The following is an 11,720-nucleotide window of genomic DNA, read 5'->3' as shown; positions in this document are numbered from 1 at the left end:
CAGCATTGTGGGGAACAAAGTGCTTGCGGAGTTCTGACTTGAACAACTCCCATGTGTTGAGAGTGCAAAGGCCCTTTTCTCGTTCGGCATGCTTTCTGCGCCACCATAGTTGGGCTGCATCCCGGAGAAAAGTTGAAGCATTGTTGATTCTGATTGAGTCGTTAGAGACTCCCATGGCCTCGAAGTACTGTTCTAGGCCAAAGAGAAAGTTCTCCACAATTGTAGCACTACGAGTCCCATTGTACATGGCCGGCTTGGGCACTTTCAGACCCTGAGAAGTGGCGTTTGAAGTACTACCACTAATAGGGCTACTCACACAGTGATGAGAATCCCATTCATGACGAATCTCATCCATTTGAGAGCGTAGACCTCGTACCTCATCTCTTACATATTTGCGGAGATCGGCGAGATCACGTCTGAGGGAACGAATGTCTTCCCCTAAATCATCGTTAAGGTCTGCAATCATCAACTTGGCAGCCCGCGTTATCTCAGCATTCTCTTGGAGGAGATTGTTGAGTTGATCGTTGAGTCCCCCTATAGTAGTTCTCACTTCCTCCATGTTAGATTCCAAGCTACCAACACGAGGTTCAAGGGACTCACCTGCGGGTGCCCTGCTCCGGCCTCGCTCTCGCTTGGACCTGGGGTGAGCTTGCTCCTGTTGTGCATGAGCTTGCTCCTGTGCTTCCGTGCCAACGACGTTTCCTTCCTCAGTTGCCATCGTACAATACCTTCCTTCAAGCACAACGGTAGAACCGAGCTCTGATACCAACTCTGTCACGGGCTGAGAGTCTGGCGCAGCACACGGCGCCCGTGCGGCGTCCTGGAGGACCCCATAATCCTCAGGACAAGCCTTACCACGTACGGATCACACTGGTTTCGCCCTGCCATGGGCTCATCAGGGAGGCGGCACTAGCCCCCGACCAGTTGTGCACACAGTCCGAAGACTGAGGCAGAACACCCCCAATGCTAATGTCGCCCCCTTTACCCATATTGTGCGAGGCTAACCAGCGGACCGTTCATTATCTTGGTCTTTACACGGTCACGGAAATATCATCCGTGACATTCTCCCACACCCAATCTAGCACGCCCTCGTGCTAGGGGAGAACGACTCCGCCCAAGGATCGTACGTACAGTACTGCCACAAACACACCAGCTTACTTGCTGAGTGGCCACCCGAGTCCTGCACTCTTCGGACCCACTCGCACCCGCGAGCCAACAGGAGTGGAGTCGACAACGGCCAACCATCCCGCCCGAGTCCCCACTTTTGGACCCACCTGCTCGGAGGCCTTTCTGGAGCGGTGCCGAGGCCGACCAGTCCCAACGTGGGACCCCACGCGCACACGGCAGTAAAGTACGTCCTGCTCTGATACCACTCTGTCACGGGCTGAGAGTCTGGCGCAGCACACGGCGCCCGTGCGGCGTCCTGGAGGACCCCATAATCCTCAGGACAAGCCTTACCACGTACGGATCACACTGGTTTCGCCCTGCCATGGGCTCATCAGGGAGGCGGCACTAGCCCCCGACCAGTTGTGCACACAGTCCGAAGACTGAGGCAGAACACCCCCAATGCTAATGTCGCCCCCTTTACCCATATTGTGCGAGGCTAACCAGCGGACCGTTCATTATCTTGGTCTTTACACGGTCACGGAAATATCATCCGTGACATTATGCTCCCGCTTTTCTCACCGTCCATTCTGTCCGCCCTTTGTTTTTGTATTCAACCATTCAAAAGTTACAATTTCAATCTTTTTCTGCTCGCCCCAAAAAAAAAAAAAACCCTCTTCTTTTTTTAAATTTTTCGCTTTCTCGGCCCCTGGTTCTCCGTAAAGCATAACATTAAATAAGAAAGAATGTCTCGGGGGAATTGATAACAATTAAGAAGGAATGGTGTAGTTATTTGGGGTTAAAGTTTGTCTTTCGTACTCTAATTTTATATTTAGTTTATTTTCTAAATTTTATAAAATATATTTTAGTCTTTTAATACTAATATTATGAATTTGAAATGATTATTTTTATATCTGTCATTATTATTTAAAAAAAATTAAACTTAATTTGTTAACATTTAAAAATATAATTCTCAATATTTACAAGTTTAAAGTAAAAAAAATTTTATTAATAAAACTAACAATGTTATGATTAAATGATTGAAAAAGTACTTTATAAAATTAAAAAATTAAAATAAAATTTTATATAAAGTTAAAAAATTAAAAATAAATTTTAATGTTTATTTGGGTAAAAGGATTGAGATCCTTCGAGCACATTAACATTGAATGAAAATTCTTTGAAGGACCGAGGACTTCAGTTCCCTCGAACAACCTTGATCTTCTTGCTTTCATAATTTTACCAAGGGCTCCTTTTTAGCAATTTTCTCTAAACTCATTTCAAGTACCATGGCTCGTGTAAACAGAATAATTGCAAGGAATGCATAAAATGTAATTTCTTGCTTTATTTTTATTTTGTTAAACATATGTTCACATTTAATTTTAAAATACAGAAATCCAAACATCTACCGCTCCTTTTGACAAGAAGGTAAATAAATCAATCAAACTAATAATCAATAGGAGCTATATATGAACGATGAAGCAAAAATATCGAAATAAAAACACTTCAATATATACTCAATTTAATTAAATGGAATGAAAAAAGTTTAGTAATATTTTTTTAAATTTTTATTTATCATTGATTTTAAAAAAGGATTTTTTTATTTTAAATTTCATTTTTATTTTATTTCTTTTCTATTTATACCAAACAAGCCATGACTCGGGATAGAAATCAAAGAAAGCCTTCTAACATCGTGTTTGGTACATGACATTCAAATCCCCTTCTCCTATTGTTGGTGAAACCCCCCCTACCTTTCTCGTATCAGATTATAATTTGTTTTTCAAAAGTGAATGACTCCCTTCTCAACTTTCTTCTTCTTGTTTGGCTTAAAAAAGAAAGTCAAAAAAAAAAAGAAAAAGAAAAAAAGAAGAGAGGAGCTCTCTCTCTCTGTGCGCGCGCGCGCGCGTGCATGCGTGTGTGTGTGTGGAGCAAGGTAGGGTGGATCTTACTAAAACGAATGAGGAATCTTTCGCTTCAGTTAAAATCTCCAATTAATTATTAATCCATGCAAATGATTCCTTCCCTCTCCTTTATTCCTCTTGCTCTTGTTGAACCAAGCTCGGTGTAAAGTTTCAATTTTTATTCACTTATTTGTACGTTTGAGGTTTATGGTAATTTAAAATATTAATTATTATAACTCTCTAATAGAACTAGTTGTCTTTTGTATTTTATTTTTATTGAAATAACTTTATTTCACCTCAAAAGCTAGCCTGCAAGAATGAGGACAAATGTTGATGCTGGAAACATACTCATTTCATTTAAAAATATAAAATATTTTTAATCTTTTGAGATATAATTATTATTTTTTTAAAAGTACTTTTATTAATAATAACTTTATATTTATTATAAAATATTTAATAGAGATAAATATAAAAAATAGAGTTAATTAAAAAATAAATAATTACTTTATTAAGAGGTAAAATTTAATTAAAAATATTTTATATTTTTTAATAAAAGGAGTATATTTGATCATATGGAGAAGCGAATTTGCTCAAATATACATGAAAATTTAAAACCACTCATCCGTTTGATCCGCGCACATGCATAGATTTTGATCTCGGAGGCTCCCCCTATTGTAAATGTTAACTATATCATGATCGAGTAGCGTTAAGGAAGAGTTAAACAGATGTATGCCTTTCATCGTTCGTTATTCTATTTTTTTTTTTAAAAAAAGAAACTGTAACTCTTATTATTATTTTCCATGCTGTAGATCACAACCTTTTAATTAAGGTCCCTCGATCACTGAGAGAGTCCCAATCAAGAATCCAAAATTCACACACACAGCCGCACAATATTTACGCGCACGCATACCAAGATACATAGAATTGAAGTAGAAAATTATAAACATAGCGTGTGCAATTGTGCATGTGTACAATATGTTTTTGGAAAGCTTCTCGCCTAGGTTCTATAACGCTAAAAAGTACAGCCACTCCATAATACCAGATTAAAAATACCATATGCTGCACCTGTTCCAATTGTTTTTATAAATTACTTTCAATTAACTTGCAAAAACTAAGATGAGTTATTTCGAAAATAAAATTATGTTAAAAATAAATTACTTTTCAATTTTATTCATAGATTTAGAAGATAGTGACTTGATGCCCGGGGAGCGTTTTTTCAAAATTGAAATATTACACTTTTTTTTAAATTTATTGGAGGATATTTTATATCAAAAATTATAAAAATCAAGATAAAGTGATTTATACAAGAGACCAATAAAACTTTATATAGAAAATAGGTCAAAATATACAAAAAAATTTAAACTTTGAAATTATTGCATAGAACCCTTCTCATTTTTAAAAGTTTAAAGTTAAATTTACTTTATTAATAGAAATTGTCATATCATATAAAAAAAAAACAGTAGAGGTTACGCAACATCTAATCTAAGCTAATAATAATTTTTTTAATTTTATCCACCCTTTTTTATGTCAACATTAGCTTATATTTAATACCATGTAAATTGCTATATGTCTTGTGACTTGTTTTGATATAATATGATAATTTTTATTAGTATGATAACTAAAAAATAATTGTAAAGGAGCTTGTAGTGAAAAATTAAAAAATTAATAAAATTAATTTTAAATTTTTAAAAGTGAAAGAAATCCTACCCAATTGTCTCCAAATTTAATAAAATTTATATATTTTAACTTGAAAAATAATTAGAGCAAAGCAGCTAAAAGTACAATAGAACATGATACTTTCGGGCACGGGGGAATATTACGCCATCATTTCCTTCAAGCATTAATTTAAACCAATAATTAAAGTTGCTGAAAATAATTATTTAGACCAGGATTTAGAATCATAATAATCAGGTGAGGTTATGTGTAGTCTGGTGATTGATGCACAAGTGAGTCTGCGTCAGACGGTTGTCTGCGATTTCAACGACCCAGATTCAGTCCCGGGTCTCGGGCTCTTGTTTTATGTTCCCCGAGCTCCCCATCTCTAGTCTTTACCGCTTCTTCTTCACCCGGCTTCCAGAGTCAGATCAGACTCACACCCCACAGAAGCAGTAATATCACCGAGCTCTCTGCTTTAATTTGGCTATCGAAAACAGGAAGAAGGGGAAATGAAGATGTTGTTGGGGAAGAGGCCTCGTCCTCCAATGAAGAGGACCACAAGCATATCAGAAATCAGCTCGGATCTCGGCACCGCCACCGATTCTAACTGGCAGAGTGGCGGTGGGTTCGGTGATGGGTCTGATCGGAGGGCGGTGACGGCCGCCAGTACTCTGTTGACAACAACCCATAGAAGGCACTCCGCCGACTTCACTCACACCCCCGACTTCCTGCGCTCCTGCTCTCTCTGCGAACGTCCACTGGTACCCACCCGTGACATCTACATGTACAGGTTACCCTTTCTTCTCACTGTTTCTCAGTTTATTTGTGTTCGCTCTTCAATTCCAGCTCACGTGCATATTCTTAGTATATTTTGGGATTTGAAGACAGTGGATTTGGGGATTTATTTTGTGTCGGTGTGATGAAATTGTGCAGAGGGGATAGCGCTTTCTGCAGCGTGGAATGCCGTCAACAGGCCATGAACAGGGACGAGAGGAAGGAGAAGTGCTCGCTGGCGTCAAAGAAAAAGATCGCGGCTCAATCTGCTGGATCCAAGGTCACCTCCAATGGCGAAACCGTGGACGCCTTGTAAAATTTCTCCCCCCAGGCACCCACCCACCATGTGCTCGCCTCTCCTACTTGATAAAATTTGTTCATACACCTCTTTCTGTCTCCCTTATTTCATTTCCCTTCTCGTAATTTTTGTTCTTATGCTTTGTGGTGGATGGGGCAGTTGCTCGTCTTCTTTGCATACAAATCTACGTCCGGGCTAGTTTTTTATTGGAAATAAGTTGTGGCTCGCATTAGATTTTTATACATCTTTAAGTTAAAAAAAAAAAATAGAAAAGGGGAAAAACTAAGGCTAATAATAATCCGTCTCTTAATATATTTCATTTTGAATTCGCTTCTTATATGATGAGTTTGGATCGATAATATAATATGGCGTTATGTATTTTCTGAAGTAATTAATTTTAGGGTGTTGTGGGTGCCGGGTGGGACTGGTAATTAACAAACTGTCCGTTTCTCTCTCCCTGTCTATTACAGACCAAAATCATGAATGAATTCGGCTTGTAAGTTTTGTTTTCAAGCAACGTAAAGGAAAGAGACGGTGATTGGTTTTCAAACATTACAAGTTCAGACTATGGGTACCAGCGAAAAAGCAGAGAACGGGGGAGGGAGGGAGAGGCGTTTGGGGAGGAAGGAATCTGTGGCCTAGTCAGCTTCCGCTCTGCATGGGAGCTGGCCCCACTCGCCACCATAAGTAGACACCAGTAATTGGAAACTGATCATTCATTTTGGATCTCAACTCACGGCAAGTATTCAGAGACAACTATATGTGAGAACTTACGATACATATGTATTATAAATTAAGCTGGTATTTTAGAAATCAGATCTGAGAGGATGGAATTCACGAGTGCTGTGGTTAATTTGAACAAATCATGAAGAATGTACCGACTAAATGAAATGACGCAGCCAAACAAATGTTTGGTGGCAAGGAAACTGGGAAAGATGGAGGAGGGAGAGGAGGGGTGGGGGTGGGGGTGGGGGTTACACTGAGCACGTGCGTCCCAACATATCCAAGTGAGAGAGGGGAGATCATGGTTGGTTAAGCACCCCCCATATGACAGTTGGGAAACCTTGGACGCTAGTGAAGCCCGTTCCCCATCGGATTTGGATTCGCTTCTCAGTACTTTCCTTTTGTTTTTTCCAAAAAAAAAAAAAAACTGCTCTCCAAAATAAATGAATAATTTAAAAGAAACATTACATGTAGGTCAATAATTAATAGCTTAAGAAAAATAGATAAAATGAATAATTTTAATAAAAATATAAGGAATAAAAATAAATTAAGAAAATAATGATGATAAAAACACAATCACTTGAAGCGTTGGAATTTAGGATTCATCCTATAGGTTCCTAGTTTTTACTTTTTGAGTTGACTCGGATCAATTATAGTGACAACTATTCCTAAAGTGTCCTAATATTCTTTCAAATTATTAGTTCCTTTTTAATTAGTGTTGAATTCATTCCCACGATACCCAAGCAACTAATTAAACTATGAAACTATAATTTAAGTCACCATAAATTTCTAGAACTATCTCTAACCTAGTTATTTATGTTTATTTCTCTAGATCTAGGTTCTCTTTTCACCTCCCAGTCCATCAAGATTACTCATAGACTTAATTAAATGGTGGCCAGTCATTAAATTAATATGAAAAACAAGAGAAATAAATATAATTGAAAAAAGCAAAAATATTCATAAATATAAATGCAAAGAGTCAAAACAAATGAAATAGAAAATTAGCTCCCTAATTAGGCTACATCCTTATCCCAATTGGATAATTTAAAAACACATAATAAAATTAAATAAAACGGTTCTAAAATCTCCAATCATGAAAAATGATCATAGAGAAAATTAAGGAGTAGAAAAAAATAATTATAATTTATGAAACTTCTCAATAATCTCGCTTTCAGCCTTCAGAATACTTTTACGAGTTCCAAATATCTCAGAGAGAATTCTTGAAGTATTTAGATAAGTGATTCGATGCTTCCCTCTTGATGGAGGGAGTGTAGTTAAAGTGAAGGCTTCTTCTTTTTTTCCCTGTTGATGTGGGACTCTCATATATATATATATATATATATATTTCTCTTTTTCTTCTATTTGTTTTTTTTTCTCTGCAAAATATAAAGATAAAAAATATAAGTGAATTTTGTATTAAAATTTCTTTTTATTTTATAATTAAGTGATGAGGAAAAAATATATAAATATCAATTAAATAGATATAAAATATTAATAAATATAATCAAATTCAAACTAAAATTTATACCTATTTAATTATAAAATATGCACTTATCACTTATTTACAAACAAGTTTTATAATATTTAGAAACCACAACGAAGTTTTTTAAAACTTGAATGTAATTTAAAATTAAGGTGCAGAGATAATAATGTTCTTGTTAAAAATATATTATATCAATCAAATGATGTATAATTACTTCATTAATAATTCACAACTATCACTTTAACTTTTTACAAGTGTAACTTTATATTTTTACATCAAATATTTAAACCTTTTAACTATTAAGTATGTGAAGTTATAATTATAAAAAGGTTAAAGTGATATTTGTAAATTAATGATAAAGTAATTGTAAATAATTAGTATTAAACTTTTTAAGAATTCATGATGGATTGAACTATTAGATATGTAAAGTTGTAAAAAGTTGAAGTGATAGTTGTAAATTACTAATGAAATAATTGTAAATTATTTTATTGATATAATATATATTTAATAAGGGTATTATTATCTTTTGACCCTAATTTCAAATTACACTCAAGTCCAAATGAACTTGGCTGTAGTTTTTAAATTTTACACAACTTATTTGTAATTAAATTTGTTCTCCAAGACTTATATATAATTTTTTCTAATTTAAACAGCCACCGGAGGCATAGTACATATTTACATAGTTAAATTAAATTACTGTAATATTTAATATGTAAAAAAATATTTTTAAATGCATTATCTCGTGATTGTTTTATATTACAATGAGGCTATGTATTTTCTCATTTTATCATTTTACGTGCTAAACATTGCCCGAGTGAATAATACATGCACAACTATCGTATGAAATTTATATATATATATATATATATATATATATAAAATGAAGCTGCGGGGAACCCCAACCACCCGCTGAGGTTATTCTTTTTTGCATGAGTTTGTTAGCAAGATCTTCTTATTATCTAAAATATTTCATTATTTATTATATCATTATTAAGAGATATTATTTATCATTATTAAGATATATTTCGTTGTGTATATTATTGCACTCTCTAGATGACATTTTTCAATATTTTTTTTTTGTTCTTTCTCTTATCTTTGATAATTTTTATGATACTAGAGTTATAGAATATTTTTTTCCTTTAACAAAAAGTTAATTTTTGAAGAGTGACATTGTTTCTTACCATCAGCAATTCAGCATTACCGCCCTCCGTCATCAGTCGTCTCCATCTCTATTTTTCGATGACACGTGTCAGCTCCTCTGTCTTGACACCCTTTGACCAGCTTTGACCCCAAGTTTGGCTGCCATGCTCTGCATCACACTCTCACGCGCAAGAACAAACCACCCAACCCACTTTGATCGGCGCATGAGCGAGCGTCTGACCTCCTTCTTCGTCGTTATTTGGTTCTTCAGCCTCGCCTCAATGACCTTATACGCATCCTATAGTTGTTCCCTGATTCGTGCTGTTTTTTTATATTTGAATTTTTTTATGAATGCTTTTCTAATTCTTTTGCTTAAAAATGACAAGATCAAATGTTGTTCAATTCATTTTACTTACTTTAAATAATTGCAGTTATTGTTTTTTGTTAGAAAAATATGATCTCGCTTAGTCTCCTTTAAGATCCTCCCTCGTTGTACTTGAGATTTAGTCTATTTTAAAATCCTCCTCAATTAAATTTGAAATTTTATTGCACATACTCATCTCTTGTTCCTCTAGCCCATCTGGCTACCTTTTATGCTCCTACAACTAAATTCACTTAGTATTTTATCTCCATTAATTATAATCATATGATAAGTGAGGCAAATTTTTGTTCCTATATAACACCTAACTCTATTGTCTATCGTGTGCACATTGTTTATATTTCTCAAATGCCTATTAGTTATGTTAGTATGATTTTCTTGCTTCTTTATCCATTTATAATATATATTTTGTTCTTACCATTAGTTTTAACTTTCTCTCTATTGAATAACTTACTGACGTGAGTTATGACATATCATTTAACAAACATAATTATGTTATGATGGATTCTCAAATAAGATAGACAATCAATATTGGGTGTAAAGTTGATCGTACGTTCGAGCTCACCTCAAAATACTTACAGCCCACTTGAGATCACTGCTCCTACATTACATGCTGCCTTCACATCCTCTTCTCCTAATTCCTCTCTCAACTTATAAATAACTGCTGCTGACTTGTTATATTTATTTCCACTCGCATAGAAGACGGCGTGCTGGCGGTATTTTATAATACCGATGATTCATTTTGCAACTTGCGGGGACAAATCTAATTAACAGGATCGAATAACTTTAATTATTATCGTAATATGATTCTCGTGAACATTTTTGTGGGTTCTCCCAAACAAAACCAAATAATATATAAATATGTCAAGTATATGTAGTTTGTTTCGCTTATACGTACGTGCCCTTATTTTAATCAATGCCTTCGGATGTTAGCACGCAACCATAACAATGGGGAATATAAGTATTTGACATTTATCGTTCTTTTGGCTCCCCCATAGTAAAATAATAATAACCTATAAGGTTGATTGTGAGATTAAATTCCGTTTTGAATCTAAGCATCTTGTTAATGAATAATTTATAAGGATTTTTATAAATGTTTATCGAGTTTAAAAACATGATTTTAATGAATCTCTGAACTTAACGTGCCTAAACTTTTTCCACAAAAAAATAATAATAAGAATAAATTCTGCTGGGTGACAACGAGATGCAAGTGGCATTCGCTTCAGGCGTTGTGTTTGGATTTTTATGGGGCTTGCGATCCGGATTCAGAAGCCACGTAAACGTTGTGGCCCTGCCGCTAATAATTGTGGCATTGAGCCAGCAATTCGTGACATGTGCTCAACAATAATACGCGAAGTCTCATTCAAAAAACATGGAAAAAATAAGAAAGCAAAAAAAAGAATGACAGTTAAACCATAATAAATTAATATTAATTAAATTTTTAATAAATTTTTTACTCAATAAATTATAAATATTAATTTAAATAGTTACAAACAATTTTTTATTACAATTTAAAATTTATATTTAATATGTAAATATTTATCTATAATTAAAACTTATAAATTTATAATTATTTAATTTGATATTTTTAATTTATTTTTAAAAAAATTTATCAAAAACTTATCTAGTATTAATATACTGTTATGAAGCCTATCCATGATCTTCTCAAAAGGAATACTGTTGGGGGAAGTCTCTTTTGTCTTTTTCATTAACCTATTTCTCAAATTGCAATTTTATATATTTCTTTTATTAAAAAATATAAAATATTTTTAAAAAATTAAATGTTAAATAATATAAAATATTTTTAGTTTTTTGGACAAATTGACCTTCATGCTATATAAAATTATACTTTCAATAATATTTACCTAAACGCTACAAATTTAAAATTCAGTCTAATTAACGCTGAATTTTTTTAAAAAAAATTGGTTATAAACATACATAGAATCAATCCAAGTTCTATTTAATTTAAAAAAATAAATATCTGTCCCATCATCTCTCTCTTCAGTCAATTTTTTTAGGTCAGATTTAAAACTTCTATTTAATTTTTAAAAAATCAAATATATATCATTTTTCTCTTCAGCCAAGTTCTAGTCAATTATCTGGGTAAAATCTAAATCATACAATCCTCATTCCAACATCATTAACTCCATTAAAAACTAAATAATCAATTGAAGTCCCCAAAATTCAAACTATATCAAATCTTAATTTTTTTATTATCAAAAAATCAAAAACCAAATAGAGTATGTGATTAAGAAAAATATTTAA

General features: G+C 34.0%; 1 protein-coding gene across 1 annotated transcript; it reads left to right on the top strand.

Annotated features, from left to right (window-relative positions):
- Positions 1 to 4,946: 4,946 nt before the first annotated feature.
- LOC129303694 (FCS-Like Zinc finger 6-like) lies at positions 4,947 to 5,946 on the top strand. The gene is made up of 2 exons (XM_054943172.1): positions 4,947 to 5,448; positions 5,592 to 5,946. The coding sequence occupies exons 1-2, from the start codon at positions 5,168 to 5,170 to the stop codon at positions 5,746 to 5,748; spliced, it is 438 nt and encodes a 145-aa protein (XP_054799147.1). The 5' UTR covers positions 4,947 to 5,167; the 3' UTR covers positions 5,749 to 5,946.
- Positions 5,947 to 11,720: the final 5,774 nt, after the last annotated feature.

The sequence above is a fragment of the Prosopis cineraria genome, unplaced genomic scaffold (genome assembly GCF_029017545.1).
Source record: "Prosopis cineraria cultivar Desert tree isolate PC_DT_omini unplaced genomic scaffold, ASM2901754v1 PC2, whole genome shotgun sequence".
Taxonomy (NCBI): domain Eukaryota; kingdom Viridiplantae; phylum Streptophyta; class Magnoliopsida; order Fabales; family Fabaceae; genus Prosopis; species Prosopis cineraria.
The sequence above is the reverse complement of the archived record's forward strand: the minus strand, read 5'-3'. Positions and strand labels throughout refer to the sequence as shown.

Bases quoted from the DNA above. Each gene is read 5' to 3' on its own strand.
- LOC129303694 (XM_054943172.1), top strand. From the start codon at position 5,168: ATGAAGATGTTGTTGGGGAAGAGGCCTCGTCCTCCAATGAAGAGGACC. The intron at 5,449-5,591 runs GTTACCCTTTCT...GAAATTGTGCAG, and splicing joins CGTGACATCTACATGTACAG to AGGGGATAGCGCTTTCTGCA.